This window comes from Protobothrops mucrosquamatus, unplaced genomic scaffold (assembly GCF_001527695.2).
Source record: "Protobothrops mucrosquamatus isolate PMUCROS unplaced genomic scaffold, P.Mucros_1.0 scaffold464, whole genome shotgun sequence".
NCBI classification, from domain to species: Eukaryota; Metazoa; Chordata; class Lepidosauria; order Squamata; family Viperidae; genus Protobothrops; species Protobothrops mucrosquamatus.
In genome coordinates this window covers 895496-913322 of record NW_015386785.1, presented here as the reverse complement: position 1 = coordinate 913322, position 17827 = coordinate 895496, and the positions used below count along the sequence as shown (strand labels likewise).

At 41.6% G+C, this 17827-nt stretch overlaps 1 protein-coding gene across 1 annotated transcript in view; it reads right to left on the bottom strand.

Annotated features, from left to right (window-relative positions):
* Positions 1–11262, bottom strand: part of LOC107287987 (E3 ubiquitin-protein ligase SH3RF1) — a 30228-nt gene extending 18966 nt beyond the window's left edge. Inside the window, exons 1-5 of the mRNA XM_015816559.1 lie at positions 11227–11262; positions 8312–8469; positions 6973–7143; positions 6644–6894; positions 5325–5680 (exon numbers count right to left, since the gene is read on the bottom strand). Of these exons, the coding sequence (XP_015672045.1) occupies positions 5325–5680; positions 6644–6894; positions 6973–7143; positions 8312–8469; positions 11227–11262 (972 nt within the window). The remainder of the gene's footprint in view (positions 1–5324; positions 5681–6643; positions 6895–6972; positions 7144–8311; positions 8470–11226) is intronic.
* Between the last annotated feature and the right edge of the window lie 6565 nt (positions 11263–17827).

Here is a 17827-nt window from a genome sequence, read left to right as displayed (position 1 = left end):
TCTCAACTTACTTCTGAAACTTTCCATTTGTCACCTCCGCTTTTNGTAAAAAATTATTGGGAATGGATAAGAGATTGGATACAGGAGATAACTGAGATACAAATGGATTTCAAACCAGAAATATTTCTTTTGGGCATAATAAATTTAAAGATGGAAAAACAACTCCAACACATCATTATACACATATTGACTGCAGCTCGTATAGCATATGCGCAATGTTGGAAGAGTGAAAATATTCCCACAAGTGATATGATTATGTATAAAATTTTGGAATGCGCAGAAATGAACAAACTTACATTAGAACTAAAAGATAAGGAGACGTCAAAATTTTATGAAATTTGGAATAAATGTTATAATTGGCTAGAACAGAGAAAGAAAAAGATATAATTATTGATGTATATAAAATGTAAATAAGATGTAAAGAATATTTAAAATGTAAAGCACTGTTCTGTTAGTAGAAAAGATTTATGTTTATGTAGTTTTGGTGTATGGTGTATGGTGAAAAAAAAAAAAAAAAAAAGAGCCAGGAGTGTGCTGCAACTGCCAAAAAAGCTAACACAGCGCTAAGCTGCATTAACAGAGGGATAGAATCAAGATCACGTGAAGTATTAATACCATTTTATAACACCTTGGTAAGGCCACACTTGGAATACTGCATCCAGTTTTGGTCACCACAATGTAAAAAAGATGTTGAGACTCTAGAAAGAGTGCAGAGAAGATCAACAAAGATGATTAGGGGACTGGAGGCTAAAACATATAAAGAACGGTTGCTGGAATTGGGTATGTCTAGTTTAATGAAGAGAAGGCTAGGCATGAAATTACAGCAGTGTTCCAATATCTCAGGGGTTGCCACAAAGAAGAGGGAATCAAGCTATTCTCCAAAGCACCTGAAGGCAGGACAAGAAGCAACGGATGGAAACTAATCAAAGAGAGAAGCAACCTAAAACTGAGGAGAACTTTCCTGACAGTTAGAACAATTAATCAGTGGAACAACCTGCCTCCAGAAGTTGTGAATGCTCCAACACTGGAGGTTTTTAAGAAGAGACTGGACAACCATTTGTCTGAAATGGTATAGGGTTTCCTGCCTGAGTAGGGGGTTGGCTAGAAGACCTCCAAGATCCCTTCCAACTCTATTATTATTATAAATGTTAATGGAAAAATAAAATCCATAATATAGATTCAAAATGAAAAAAGCCACCAAGATATGGTAGCTTAAATTTGGGGAATATGTAGCAATGTCAGAATTGACAGTATATATTCACATCATAATTTTAATCAAATTTAAGCAAGAATGGTTCCTATATATACAATGTATCACATAACATAGCAAATTCTTGGCTGACAGGACCAAGAATTTATCCCTTGGCTTCTAAGGGGACCTAAATTTCCTTACACATGGCCCTGTGACCTTTCATCTGGACTACTGCAATTTGCTCTGCATGGGGCTGCTCTTGAAGAAAATGTGGAAGCTTCAACTTGTGCAGAATGTGTCTGCATGGGTAATAAAAAGTGTTGGATATTCGACACATGTAACATCACTGTTTCATGAACTGCATTGGTTGCCAGTATGTTCCTGGGTGCAATTCAAGTTGTTGGTTATCACCTTTAAAGCCCTATTATCATGGCCCCATCAGAGCCCAAGTCTGAGAAGGAGGAGATGGAGCAGGGGTGGCGCAGGGGAATGGTGCAGTCTCTATGGCTGGGGGGGGAACGACCTGAGAATGAGGACGAGGCAGTCCCGGGTCCATTAGGCCTCGGAAGAGTAGGCAGAGAGGAAGAGAAGGCTCAGGCTGATCAAGGAAGGGGAGAGGAGACAGAAAGGGCAGGCAGCAGAGTAGAGGAGCTCTGGAACTCTGGAGATGAGCAAATGCCTCCCCCACCCGATCCCCGAATGCGAAGAATGAAAACAAGGCAGATTCAGCACAGGGCGATTCGGGCACCTCACCCCTTCTCACGAGTTTCACCTGGAGAGTAACATTTAAGGAGGGGCTTTTGCCAGGAACAAGTGTTTGTCTTCGGATTACACTCCCTTGGCTGTGACTCAGACTGCTTTGCTTTGAAGATTGCTTTTGCCTTGTTTTGAGGACTGTTCTTGGCTTACTGTAGCCCTGAAGATCCTCCCTTCAGACCTGCCTTGCCTTGGACCCCATCTTGTTTCAAGAAGTGCTCTTGGCTTTTTGGTTTGAACTGTGACCTTGTTTGTGAACTGCATTTGTCTTTTGTTTCACTGTGCCCCTTTGAAAAACTCTTGTCTTGTTGGACTTTTTCCTTGTTCTGAGAACTGCCCTTGCTTTCGATCTGGACTTTTGTCTTGTGGACTTGCTGGGTACTTTATGGCTGTTGTTTGGGGAACTGAGGGTGGAGCCTGACTGGTCAGTGGAGGGTCATTTGTTTAACTCTTTCCAAGAGCAATAAAGAACTCCTTGGAGGCCTGCCTAGTCTTGCCTGTCTGGGTCATAATACCTATATGGCTTGGGGCAGGGTTACCTAAGAGACCGTTTTCTTCCAGTTGTTTCTACCCATCCAATTCAGGCAGGCAGGTTGGACATGCTGTGGATCCTGTCAGTCAAGAATGTTGGTTGGCAGGAGCCAGGAGACGTGCCTTCTCTGCTGTAGCCACTGCCTCTGGAACATTCTTCCTTCAGCTATCAGGATGACCCAACCCTGTAGGCCTTTTGCAAAGCCATGAAGATTTCTCTAGGCCTCCAAGTGTGTTAAAAGCCCCATTTCTCTGGGAATTCCAGGATAGTCAGCAGTTCGGAGCCTTCAAAGAGACACTTTCTTAATCAATTCCACTGTAAATGGCTTTTTGGATATTAAGTACTTTCAGAGGAGAAGTTTTATTACATGGGGAAACATTCCTTCAATCCTCAGTGAAAGAAGTTTTCTGTAAGTTTAAGACTTAAAGAAAAACTTTGCTATTTGGAAATATCGGCATTTAGAACATTAACCTACTGAGAGGTGTGATTGACTGGAAATATGATTACGAAATAATTTTATAAGTACTTCATAAATAATTGTAAGAATATTTTCTGTGATTTAAAATTCTATTAAAATATACGAAGATGTTGAATTTAAGTGAAAGAAATATTTCCCTGGGAAAATGTTGTAGATGAGAAAAAAAACATAAGAGGAAACCTTGAAAGCTGGCTACTAGACACAACCAGAAAGAACAAAAAATTATAATGAAAGAAGAGCATCCCTTAATAGAGAATGGAGAAAAGTATTTTAACTCTAGAAGAATTCAAGGATATTTGGCAACAATGTACTCAGAACTTTCTTTCTAGATTACTATAAAATTGGTTCACAAAAGGAGGATACAATTTAAAATTGACAAGATACAATAATATTTATAAAGATGTTATACAGGATATCCAACTGAAACCAGTTGAAGTTTTAATGGCTAAAACGGGCACACAAATAATAAATCAGAAGAATTACTTGGATGGGTGTTTTCTTGTCAACTTTCTTATCTTTGATTTACAACTGAGATGTGTTATACCAATGAAGAAATTCCTGAGAAAAGATAAAGGAAGAATGAAAAGAAATCTGACTCTGGGACATTACTTAAAAGAAATAAACATCAAGAACTTTAAAGTGAAAAGAATTTTTATAAAGTTGGTTTATTCAACCAAGATTAAAATGTATATGATTTTTTTCTAACAGCTTTTATTTGATTTTTCTCGACCAAGACTGAATGATGAAGCCTTAAAGATTTGTTTATAGAAAAGATGTGAATATATTTTTTTGCACTTTTAGAGAAAGTTATAAGCTACAGTTTTAAGATTGAAGAAAAGCATTAAATTTGCAAAGGGTTTCTAAGAAAGATGAAAAGAACATGATAAGAAATTAATTTGTGTTATCTTATTTGATAAGATTAAATTCCAATGTTATTGTTTCTGGTAGCTTTTCATGGAATCTTTTCTGATTGAATGACGAAGTTTTAAAGATTTAAGACATGAGAAGTTTATTATTTTTTGTATTTTTAGACAAAATGATGTTACTGTCTAAAGTAAATGAAAAGAATATGAACTTGATTCACTTGTTTAAGATTAAAATACATATAGTTATTTTTGATAGCTCTTAATTGCTTTTTGCTGATTAAGATTGAATGATGAGGCTTTATTATTTGCTAATAGATATAAGATGAGATATATGATGAAATTTTCTTAGATTGAAATGTTAGAGAAAGTAACAAGTTACTAAAATTGTTTGTACATTTCTTGATGAAGAGGGAAGTCATTTATTTATATATTTTTCCTTTTACATATTTTTCTCTCTACATTATTTTCTTTTTTTGGTATTTTTCTTAGTTTGTATTAGTTTTTCTTTCTATTTTTAAACTTCAGTGAAATTATTAAAAACATTATCTTGGACTTTTCTCACTTTCTCTTTAACAGATTTTATATTTGAGTGTCACTTTATTATTGAAAAAGCATTGCTAATGCACTTATCATACATACAGAAGATCTCCTATAACAGGGGTGTCAAACTGCCGGCCCGCAGGCCGGACGCATCATCTGGAAGCCACGCCCACCCCATTGCCAGCAATGGCAAAACCAGCCCGATACGTTGCACGACGTCATATGACGTCACGAGTTTGACAAGTCTGTCCTATAATGTTTAAAACACATAAAAATGTTAGTGGCATCATTGCTTTATGGAACAAAAATGCTATCTGTTAAGACATATATTGCATACAGAAATGGAGAAAAATATTAAAGCATGCAATATCTTCTTTGTTTACAACTTGTGGTCAACCACAAAACCCTGAAATATATATTCCAATCATGATCAATCTGCAATACTTTGAAAATAAAATGTGAATATTAAAACAAGCCACTGTAATCTATATGTTTCTCTGATTATTACAAAATTTAACATATTATATTTTATCAAATTTAGAAATTACAACTGATTAGGGAACAGACATCTGATTATTATATAGGTTTAGTAATAATAAATGTTGAATCTGCCACTATGTGATACCAAAGACATGGTTTCAAATGGTAATATTACACCTAATCAAAAATAGTTGAAAATAATAGCAATTACTTTTTCTATCTAAGATTAATAGAGAAGTAATTAACAGAGAACTCTCCTGTGAGAAGATTGAAGGATTCTGCAGAGGACATAAACAGTACCTGCACTGAGCTTGACTCCTAATGATTTCGTAGATGTCCACGACATTTTTGGTAAAAATATGGAAGTATTACCATGAGGTAATTTCTCATGGTTTCCATTCACACATTAACTAAATTTAAACTTGTTTGGGGTTTCAAGGTCAACACAGAGATCATAAAGAACAAAAATATTATGCCTACCTTTCCATCTCTCTCTGTTTTACTCATAATAGGAGTACCTCCAGCAGTCAATGTATTCTCTGGGGAAGCTGGAGCTCCCGTATGGACAGTCACAATTTTCCCACTTGAATCTCCATCTACTGGTACAAAAGTGCTAGGAGAGTTTAATGAAGAAGTTGTGCAAGCCAATGGGACATTTGCTCGGTTGATATTTACAGCTGTGATATAAGCAGCAGCATTTGAAAATTGAGGTTGTAGCTGTTGGGAGGTAACAGAATGGTGTGGAATAATTACAGCAGCAGGAATAAGGCATGCTGAATTTTGAGTCTGAATTGGTGTTACAGTAGCTGTCGGTCTTTCTTGGCTATGAATTGCAACTGCAATGACAAGGGGAAATAGTTCAGATAATTAAAAAGAATATATTTTCAGATTGTGACATGTATACCATAGATCACCTAAAAACCTACTACAATATATTAATCATATATTTATATTACACTCTTCTAAGACAACATACAATATATTTGGAAAAAACAGTATTACCCTTAAAATATAACCGAGCCAAGATCACCAAGTGAATCTGTGCATTATCTCACAAATACTAGATACAGGTAGTTCTCAACATACGACACAATTGAGTCCAAAATTCATATTGTTAAGTGAGAAATTTGTTAAGTGGGTTTTGCCCCATTTTGCAACTTTTCTTGCCACATTTGTTAAGTGAATCACTGCAGTTGTTAAATTAGTAACATGGTTGTTACCCGTGTTTCCCTGAAAATAAGACCGGGTCTTATACTAATTTTTGCTCCAAAAGACGGATTAGGGCTTACTTTCCAGTTAGGTCTTATTTTCGGGGAAATATGGTACTAAATGCATCCGTCTGGCTGATGATCTTAACTGGGGCTTATTTTGGGGGTGGGGCTTACTATATTACGAGTGTCCTGAAAAATCAAGTTAGGGCTTATTTTCCAGTTGGGTCTTATTTTTGGGGAAACACAGTAAATGAATCTGATTTCCCCATTGACTTTGCTTGTCAGAAATTCACAAAAAAGGATCTATGATCTGCAACTGTCATAAATGTGAGTCATTTGTCAAACATCTGAATGTAAATCACATGACCATGGAGATGCTACAATGGTCATAAATGTGAAAAAATGGTCATAAGTCACTTTTTAGTGTGATTATAACTTCAAACAGTTACTTAACGAACTGTTGTAAGTCGAGGACTACCTGTACACTATATTTGCTGCCCCTCCTACCTATATCCATTTTAAGATTTAACAAGATGCAAGGCATTCTTCATATGCATATTGCCTATGTCAAGAAACAAACTATTTTACCTGTTCTAACTGCATTGCGAGCTTGATTCATCGTTATTTGACTGGACATATGCATGATGATCTTGGATTGTGGACTCTTTTGTATGTGTGCAGCAGAGACTACAGCTGTTGGTATTGTATCAGAAGTCACTGTCACACCATTTCCCTGAAGTTTTTGCACTGTTCCTCCAGCAGTGGAAGCATTGACCACTCGCCCTGTCTGGCCAGCAGTAGATACAGGTATTTTTGCTTGGGAGGCACTTGTCATTGGTCTATTAAAAATAATATATAAATTTTCAAAACATGTAATTTCTGCAATTTGTTAAAGAATAACTTATTGAACATCATACCTTGTAACTGGTGCCACATAATTTCCAGGGAATACACCAATTTTGCTGGTATGCATGGAAGTTCCTTTAAACCAGCCATCCTGACAACGCTCAAACACCAAAAACATTTCACCTTTTCTCAATTCCAGTTCATCTTCTTTTCTAGGAGTGTATGGATAAATAGCAATATACCTGGAAAAGGAATCGTTCTTAATGAACTGCAGGCTCAGGAATAGAATGTCAAAATACCTGTTTATGTATTTTAATTTCAAATGTTGCAATTTGCATATTTTATACAATCTTTTCTGCTTGAAAATGAAATGTGTTGGTTTATTCAGCATGAAAAGTTGCTCTTCTGCATAGTCAGAGATATTTCAATCACATAAATTACTATAATCAACAAGAAATATCTAAAATGTTCTGTACAAAACTGCTTATCACCTCGCAAGGCACTTCCCAAGATTTTACTATTTCAAATGTCCAATGAACTAGTGACAGTAACAACTGTTATACCTTTTCGTAATTACATATCTCAAAAACTTGCTTGAGCAGCTACTTCCTGCTGGTTAACTAAGTTGCAAGCAAAAAGAAGTGCTGCCTTTATTTCAGGACCCATCAAAGTACTTTTGGGGTTTTTTTAAAGAGAGGCATTTATGTATGAATGGTCTTAAACAAAACTATTTATTAATGCATGGGCAAGAATGCATGTAGAATAATTTGCAAATTTTGAGTTTGTTAACCAAGCCAAAATTTATTACAATAAAAAATCTGTACTTCATTGAAATTTGATATAAGTTTACTAGAATATGCCAAAATGTTTAGCATCATTTCTAACCCTAACCAGCAAACTGCTGTTGCTTATAATACTATTTCACAATAGTAGATAGATTTCTTTAACTCTTCTCTTTTTATAGAATACAATTTACAAAACTATGGGAAACTGTTGACTGATTAGATAGCAGCACTTAAGTGACCTTGCCTGAACTTAAAAAGCCAATCTTAAAAAGCTAAACATAGTTGGAGCTGATTAATGCTTAGAAAGAGGCCACAACAAAATATGTCTAGGAATTGGAAAAAAAATGGGAAACCACTCCCATATTTTTATTAAGAAAATTATACCGAGATATTCATGAAATCACCAATTTAAAGTGAAGGAAACATAAATGCTATCAGTAATAAGTCTGAGAATGTAATAAAAATTGCAATATATCAAAAACAAACAAGTGGCTTTTCCTAATTAAAGACACCAAATGAGAAGTCAAGCAATTTCAAGATTGTTATAAAAAAACTCTTCAACTCATTATTTTGGCATTTTTAATCATCTTTTCCATTAATTGCCAATAAGTTTAGTTTCACTTACACACTTGGTCTTGTCTGTGGTCTCAAATGTGATATTTGCTCGGTCAATGCAGATGTTGACTTCTGAGCTGATCCCAAAGGCAGGCACATAGAATTAGGGGCAATTATTGTAGCAGATAAGACAGGTGGTGGTGGTGGTGGGAGAGGTGGATTAATACTCTAAAAATAAAATATTTTAAAAGTGAAATTACATTTTAGCATCAATATTTAGATACAATATTCACTGCCATGCACAACATGTATACTCCAGAACTCACCTGCACCCAACAATAACCTTATTTTGCCACTTCTTGACAGATCATACTTGGACAAAGAGTTGCACTGTTTTACTCCAAGAACAACATATGTTATTTTGAGACAAATGAACAAATTCAAAAGGCTAGTATGACCCTAAAATATAAAAACTGCCATTGCCCAGATCCAGGACTCAGATTCTGAAGATGATTCTGTCGAATGCCAGCCTCAGGAGATACCAAGCAAAAAATCACATGAAGCTGATCAGAAAAACAATTCCACAAAAGACCAAAACAATACCTAATTGAGATAGGCTATAATAATAGAAACTTGAACTTTTGATTGTGCTGCACTTCCTTCTCCTTCTTATGGTTCTATGAATTAGGGAGATTTTTGCCTTACATAGATATTTGTGAATATTGTCTTGTTTCCCAGGGCTTAAAGAATCCTTCAACCTCCTTTGCCTAGGTAAAGATGCTTGACTATCTTTGTCAATGTCATATCTCTTAATTTCTATAAGAAGAGAGTACTTAAAAATCCATGAGGCCAGTCAGAAGCTGAGTGGCATGTGAGAAATACTCCCAGCCAGGTCAATCACACTGCAATCTCAAGGTAGTATGGCTGGCACTTGAAATCAAATAGAAAAAATTATAATAAACACATCATTGCATGATTGAAAGGGAAGAGCTATGATGAAAGGCAGGAACTGAGAAATACTGTTCAACCACAGTGAAAATACAGGAAAAGACCCCATTCAAGTAGGGCCCTAATGGGAGAAATCTGAATGGGTGAATGAATTGTTGTCCCACTGGAATATATAGTGTGAATAGCTGGTCAATAGCTGATCAATTGGGGAAATGGGGTACAGACACCCAATGCAGTTGGGATGTTGAGGAGCATATAGCCACAACTGCAAGCTGAAGAAATTGCAGTGGTAGGCATTGGGCAGACCATTAAAAAGGAGAATTGAAAATCAGTACTATTTTCCTGTTCTGGCCAATCTGGCTATTTCCTGAATTCAGGTGGCTAGATTGCTGAATCCTTTGGCTATAAATATTGTTGCTAATGCTAGGTCATATATAATGGTTAGATTTGGTGATAGATGAATGTACAGGCCTGATCTGCTGCAGAATTTGAGCAGTTTTTTTAGCTGACTTAGGAACTCCATACTTAAGAGTGATAGTGACAGAAAACAAAAAGTGAATGTGATTAAACTGATGGCATATCCACATTTGAGAGTATATGGTAACAATACAAGCAGAAAAACAGGATTTTATTTATTTAAAACATTTGTATGTAGTTGCCCATCTTAAAGCAAATGTTGGGCAGCTTACAATTGAAAAGTAAAAAATATATACTGCAATAAAAAAACAAAAGAAACAATACAACCCAAACCAGAAAAATCTGATGCCATAACTATATTTCCCAAGTGCAATTATATTATCATTATATTCATTATCAGATGAGAATATCATTATATTCTTATCTTATTTCTTATCTATCCTGATACTTGGGGGAAGAATCATATCTAATGTTCTCGTGAACATTAAAAAGGTAGGGCTTATCCGATCTCTGAGGGGAAGATGTTCTATGCAGCAGGACTACAATGGAGAAGTGACACTTCCAATGACCACATGACAGCAATGTTATGGGAAGGGATCTGGAGCATGCCCACACTATCTGCTTTGGTGGGACAGGCAAATGCCCTTGGGGAAAGATAGTCCTGTAGGTAAAGTAGCGTTTCCAAGATGATAACCAATGACTTGAATTGCACTTGAGAATTAGTGCAGCCCATACAACAAGGTGTGATGTCTGCCTTGGACAACTCCTCTGACTCTTCTTTGGAGGCCGGCTTGGAGGATGAGCTCATTCCTGGCACATCAGGGACTGGGTTAATTAATGACTTAGAATGGCCAGCCAAAAGAGATTTACAGGAAGCTTTGGCTGAAGACAGTTTGCAGGGGCAAATGGTCAGTGAAGAGGAGGAGGAGGAGGAGCTGCCTTCTGTGGTAGATCTGAGAGAACGCAGGGGAACAAAAAGACAGGAGCAGTGGAGATCTGCCAGATTACTCGAATCCCACCCATCGGATGGGCTGCATCAGCAAGCAGAGAGAGACGTTGCTGGGAAGGTGTTTGATTTATGGCTATGTATTTCTTGCACTTCCAACTTGACTTTGTGCCTTGGAGACTCTAACCTTTGGATACAAATGGATACTTTCCATTTGTTTTATGGACTATTGGTCATTGCTTGGTGGATTAATCTTGGCCTGGATTTATTTGGCACAGTTCTGAAGTTGGGTGAAAGGAATTGCTGGGGAACAGTAATAAACTCTCCAAAACCACACTTTGTGCGTATGTGAGTGAGTGGGTCAGCACAATTTGTCCCCAATCCCATTTTCCCCAGGAGGAAAGCCCTGTTTGTTGGATGTTATGGAGCAACTACGAGCTGACAACACCCAGCTGGTCCAGCAAGTAACTCTCCTTTCCAATGAGTTGGCACAACTGCAGCCATCCGGACCTTCAAGACCCCGCTCTAAGTGCCCAGTTGCTATCCCAGATAAATTTGATGGGAACTCTGCCAAATCCCAGCTTTTTTGGACAATGTCAGTTGTTCATGAGCCTGAGACCAGATGATTTTCAAAATGACTGGGAGAAAGTGGGGGTTCATCATTAGTCTCTTACGGGACCAGCAGCCCGGTGGGCGACCCCACTTCTCATGTAGCCCAGTCAGTTGTTGGATGACTGCGCTAGATTTTTGCCTCTAAATGAAGGCCATGTTCAAAGACTCTGTCAAAGTGCAAACAGCTAACCGGCAGCTGCGGGAAATGAAACAGGGGCATCGCCCGGTAAGCGAATACATCTCTGACTTCCAGCTTATCAGTCAAGATTTGAGATGGAACAAAGAGGCCCTAATGGACCAATTCCAGGAGGGCTTGTCCTCTGAGATTTTGGACAAGGTGGCCCGGACAGACTGCCCTGGCACCCTGAAAGCCTTAATGCACCTGTGCTTGCGCATAGATGGTCAATGAGGGGCGACACACGGCGACGCGGGGCAGCTCCCCCAAACCCGAAGAGTTCACGAGGTCCCTCAACCCACCGAGGAACCCATGCAAGTGGGAGGGGCCCAGACGTACCTCACAGAGGCAGAAAAGAATCTGGGGCACAGAGAAGGCTTGTGCCTGTACTGCAGAGGCCCCGGTCACTTAGCTGCTACATCTTCCGCAAAGAAAACTCTGGCAAAGAGGAGAAACTTCCCCCACCCGACCTAAATGGCTCACTGGAGCAGGCCAGGTGTTAATGCCGAGGTTTATACTGACCCAACACTTGGTAGTGGCCGTGATATTGACTCTGACCAGAAGTGAGGAAGTTCTCACACACACCATGATGGACTCAGGGGCGACCGTGAACTTCATGGACACCGCTTTTGCCATGAAGTGGAAGCTGCTGCAGCATGAGTTAATCCTACCTATTTTGATGGAAACCATTGACGGCCAGCTACTTTGGTCAGGTCCTGTAGCCACATCTACCGAGCCTCAGCAGATGGCAAACCACATGGAGCAATTGAAGTTACACTTGGCGGCTGCTCCAAATTCTCCAATAGAGTTGGGACTCAAATGGCTCCAAGCACTCGACCTGCAAATCGTATGGTTGGATGGGGTCATCCAGCTGAATAATCCTAAGTGTCATTCTCATTGGCTTCATGTATGTATGGCGGAGAAATTCCTCACTTTATTTTTGGATTTTCCCTTGGAAATCGCAGCTTTTGCCGATGTGTTTGGGAAGAAAGAGGCTGAGCAGCTCCCACTGCATCGGCCCTATGATTATCCCATTGATCTGGTTCTGAATGCCAAGCTTCCAGTGGGTCGGCTGTACTCATTGCCGAGACTGAACTTGAGGCTCTCAAGGACTTTATCAAAAAGAAGTTGAAGAAGGGCTTCATCTGTCCATCGACATCCCCTTTAGTGGCCTCAATCCCTTTTGTTAAGAAAAAGTTGGGGGAACTGAGACTGTGTTGTGATTACCATAAGCTCAACCCCATTATGCCATTACCGTAAGCTCAACGCCATTATGTGAGGAACCGGTACCCATTCCAGAACTCATGGAGCGGTTAAGGCATGCACAGATCTTCACAAAGTTGGATTTGCTGGGGGCTTACAATTTGGTGAGAATCTGCAAAGGGGATGAGTGGAAGACGGCTTTCCGCACCCGATATGGACATTTTGAATACACGGTAATGCCATTTGGACTCATCAAGGCTCCCGCTGTGTTCATGCATTTCATGCATGACATGTTTCGGGATCTCTTGGACACCTTTGTGGTGATCTACTTAGATGACATCCTGGTATACTCATCAGCCAAAAAACACTGATCCCATGTGCAAACGGTACTCCAGCGCTTGTGAGAGAACCATCTCTTTGCGAAGCATGAGAAGTGCCAGTTCGCACAAACCACCATTGTCTTTTTGAGCCACCAGATTTCACCTGAGGGCATCGCCATGGACCCAGAAAAGATCAAGATCCTGCAGTCTTGGCAGCCTCCATGACGATTTTGCGAATTATTATCAGACATTTATTTCCTGGTTCGCTGCAATGACCACTCTCTTGACTCGGTTGCTGTGGTAAGGTTCACATGGGGGTTGGTCGACCAGTATGCCTTCAAGTTTATGAAGGTTTTTTCTACAGACACCATTTTTCACCATCCTGACCCGACTGTTCATGGTGGAGACGGACGCATTGGACGTCACGGTGGGGATGGTGTTGCTACAGGCCCACTTGAACTCGAAGCAACTCTTCCCTTGCACTTACTACTCGTGCAAGCTCAATCCTGGGTGAAACTACATGATCTGAGATAAGGAATTTCTGGCGTTTGAGGTATGGCGGCACCACTTAGAAGGTGCTCGGCACCAGATGGAAGTGCAGATGGACCATTGGAATCTGGAGCACCTGCAAAAGGCCAGGAAGCTCAACCAGCAGCAGATCCGATGGTCTCTCCTCTTCACCCACTTCGATTTTCGAGTAACTTATAGTCTAGGAGGCCAGAACCAGAGTGTCTTGTAGCACAAATTGGGAGTATGCAAGGGTGAGGATAAGGTGCCGCTCCAGTAAGTGATCCCAGTGGAAAAGTTTGCAGAGATCCAAGGGCCCATCAACCGGAAGGAGCAGATCAGACTGGCGCAGCATCAAAACTCATTTGCCCAGGCCAGAAAAGGTCAGTGAAGAGGAGGAGGAGGAGCTGCCTTCTGTAGTAGATCCAAGAGCATGCAGGGCAAAAAAAAAAGACAGGAGCAGCGATCTGCCAGATTACTTGGGAGAAAACCCCACCCATCTTGATGGGCTGCATCAGAAAGATATTTATCATGGCAGGCAGAGGGAGGCATTGCTGGGAACAATGTGTTTGTGTATTTTTTGTACTTCCATCTTGACTTTGTGTCTTGGAGACTCTGAACTTCTCTTACCAAGAGAGCTCTTGTGGGTATATTTCAGTTTGGCCTGGTGGAGTTAAGTCTGGTTGGTGGACTTATTTGTTGGAGCAACTTTCCATTTGTTTTATGGACTATTGGCCATTGCTTGGTGGATTAACCTTGGCCTGGATTTATTTGGGACAGTTCTGAGGCTGGGTGAAGGGAATTGCTGGGAAACAATAATAAACTCTCTAAAACCACACTTTGTGCGTATGTGAGTGGGTCAGCACACAAGGATATAATATGACAAAATCAGAATACTGTTCTGTTCTGGACTATCTGTAATGTTTGGTTTTCAAGGTTAGCCCCATGTAGAGCGCATTGCAGTAATACAAAGGGAGAATGATCAAGGTCTGAGGGACCACAGGCAAGGCCTATCCTCTTACTGCATATACAAATTGTGTCCAGCAATTTGCTGGAGAAAAGTAGGGGAGGAAACATTTCTGTAGGCCACTGTAATCCATTCACAAAATTCTTTACAGCTGCTCTGAGCTGCCCTGCCTGTGCATGGGAGAGGGTGTGCAGCGCAATTTGGCATAGCGGCAGAATCAACAATGTGGGTAAAGCAACACCCCAAGTTTGGCCTGGACCTGCCTCTCGTTCCATCTCTCCAGGTGCCTGAAGGTGTTTTCAGCATATTCCAACCAGCCCCCGCCATGCCTGCAGCTCCAGGCAACTTTGCCGCTGAGGACCCCTCTTTTCCGCAGCTTACCTTGTGACTCTGGAGCAGGCAGCAACCACGGTTTGTGCTCCGCCTTTAGTTTCAGCGGCGCTGCTGACAGGCCTGCCTGTCCTGACTACTGGCTGTGTGAGGTGGGCATGGGGCTGCTCCTGGCCACCTTCAGCCTCTATCTCACCTGCGGCTCTTCTGCCAGCGCCTCACCTTCTGCCCAGCCCGCTAAGCCCCAGATCTCTAGTAAGATCTCCGAAGTGTCCCCCCCGCCGCTGGCCTGCCACAGCCAGATGTGAGGCGAGGCAGGTGGCGGGGGGTGGAGCTGCCTCCCTCCACCTGCCAGACACCCGCTGAAGCCGTGCAGTGCAGGGAGCCACCCATCCCGGCCTCTCGGGTGCATGGGACAGCTCCAGATGGAGGTAGTGGAGGCTGCTGGGTAGCATCCAGGAGGGATCCGCATTCTGCATCAAGTAAACTTTAAAGAAAGTTAAACATTCTGGCAGAGAAAATCCAGCAACGGGAGGGAAAACCCGGTCTCACATACGGTGAATCCGCACCACCTGCCTTCCCCCGTGCCACTGCCTGTGTGTGGGCCTGTTAAACCTCACTTCTAGCCAGCTGATCAATTGAGCGAAGTGAAGGCACAGGGGGAGGCGGGCAGTGCAGATTCCCCGTATCTGAGACCAGGGTTTTTTTCCCCCTGCTGCTGGATTTTCACTGCCAAATGTTTAACTTTCTTTAAAGTTTACTTGATGCAAAATGCAGATCCTCCCCATTCAGCAAAAGACTGAAAAAAAAAAGCTCCGGATGAACATTCATGCAATTCTGCTGCTGCTCCTGATTTTCCAAAGGTGTGTTTCTGCGGGGTATCTCCCTCCCTTCCCACCCTCCCATGATGGCCCCCCTCCCCAAAGTCGTACTTGCAAGCAGATGCCCCATTTCAGTTTCTGAGCAGCAGCAGCCCCCATAGCTCTCATCTCTCCTGCAAGTTTTTATGCCAGGCTTTGGGTCATGATTACAGCCCCTGCATTTTCTGCCGTAAGAAGAACCACCGCCCAATTCCTCTTTCTTCCCAAAAGCATTTCTTCACTAACCTGCTTTCCAGGTGTGTCACATTTCTCCGCCGCTGCAGGGAAACAAAAGAAGTTTGTGGAACTACCGGTAAAAAAAGTTCAAGCAGACCTTCCAACTTCTCATGAAAAAAAAAAGATCGTGCGAAGTTGGAAGGTCTGATTGAACTTTTTTTTACCGTAGTTCCACAAACCTCTTTTGGAGAAACATGACAGAGCTGGAAAGAGGGTTAGTGAAGAAATGCTTTTGGAAAAGAGAGGACCTGGCTGTTGGTGCACCAAGGTCTCCAGCTCCGCAGAGAGGTTTTGCATGGAGCCCTTGAGGATTTGTGTGGAAGAGCAGATCCACTTCCCACAGGGCTGGCCTGGGCTGGACTCACACATACACTCAGCTTCTTAGAAAAATCATACCAGTAGCTATCATATCCTTAGCTAATCAGGAGGAAAATGTGTCTGCTCTGGATTTTAAGGCAGAAAAGCAAAGGGGGGGGATTTCTAAGGCCCTGTTTGCCATCCAAAGTGGGTGCCAAGGCCAACTCTTCAGAAAGTGGATCTGCTCTCCATGTAAAACATCAAGGGCTTTGCAGAACCATCAGGGAAGGGGAACCTGGAGCACCACCCCCAGCTGGTGTAGTTTTCCCAGAGCTTAGCATCCTTTCATACGAAGGAGGAACACAGTGTCGGGAGGAAAAGCGGCAGAAAATGGGGCTGCCATTTCTAGAATGGAGAAGGGAAACGCAAGGTGATGCAGGGCAGCAAGAAAGTGCTCTTCTGTGCTCTGGATCGCTGCGTGGAGCTATCTCCTCCCCATTCTCTGTTCTCTCTAGTGGCGGTGACAGAGGGTTGGTGGAGGGAGGTGGCAGGGGAAGCTTGTGCCACCTGGTCACTGTGCAAGCCACGGGAGAGTTGGTGGAGAAGGTTGTGGCGCCAGGCAGGTGATCTGCAGGTCAAAGTGCGAAGAAAGCTCCTCCAGCGGCGCACTGAGGCGGAGCCTTTTGCCCTTATTCCACCCTGGCTCCGAAACGGCGGAGGGGGACCAGGTAAGGTGACTGAGCCTACCCTGCCCATCTTCCATAGCATGGCAGTGCGGCTCAGGAGGGGAATGAAAGGGAAAGTTGCAGAGTGAGGAATGGCCTGGCTAGTGGGGCCCTAAAGTAAGAGGGGCGGGGCACTTTGGGAAGCTCTATCCCCTCATCAACCTCCTCGCCTCGTTGTGGCGGCAGCAGTGCAACATGCACGTTCCTGCCCCATTGCAGCAGCAAGGTGGGACGGAGTGGGGTCTTAACTAGGGCTTATTTGGGGGGTAGGTCTTATTTGCAGGGAAACACGGTATGATGGCATCCTTCTGGGCCAACTATGACAATTGGAAGCACTATTTCACAGTAATTCTGAAACAGGCAATTCTTATCAGTGATTACTGAGGAGGGACATTGAAGCTTATTGTACATCTTCATAAAATTACTGGGGGAAGTTATTCAGTTTGAAATGAAGTATCATTAATGTTCCAGTGATAGTCAATGTATATTATCACTCAAAGCAGGAAATATTGTGGAACTCCTTATTTGCCATTAGAAACAGATGAATTAGATGACATAAAAAAGGTTTAAGTGAATTCCAGCCCGATGGGCATGTTGTTCATAGCAGGACAGCCACCTTTACTCCAATTCCAAGGTTAATTCTGGATAGGGTCACCGTCCCCCTGAAGAAGCAGATCTATTATTTAGGAGTTATCTTGGATTCCCAGCTCCTGTTCAAGCAGTAGGTGATGGCTGATGACAGTGAAGTCAATGTTGTTACCACAGTAACTTGTATCCTTATCATATGCTGCCCAGAGTCACCTTATTAATGAGCGGGGTTGCATATAAAACAAACAAACAGACTATTGTAACACATTCTACATGGAGCAATTTTTGNGGAGGAGGAGGAGGAGGAGGAGGAGGAGGAGGAGGAAGAAGAAGAAGAAGAAGAAGAAGAAGAAGAAGAAGAAGAAGAAGAAGAAGAAGAAGAAGAAGAAGAAGAAGAAGAAGAAGAAGAAGAAGAAGAAGAAGAAGAAGAAGAAGAAGAAGAAGAAGAAGAAGA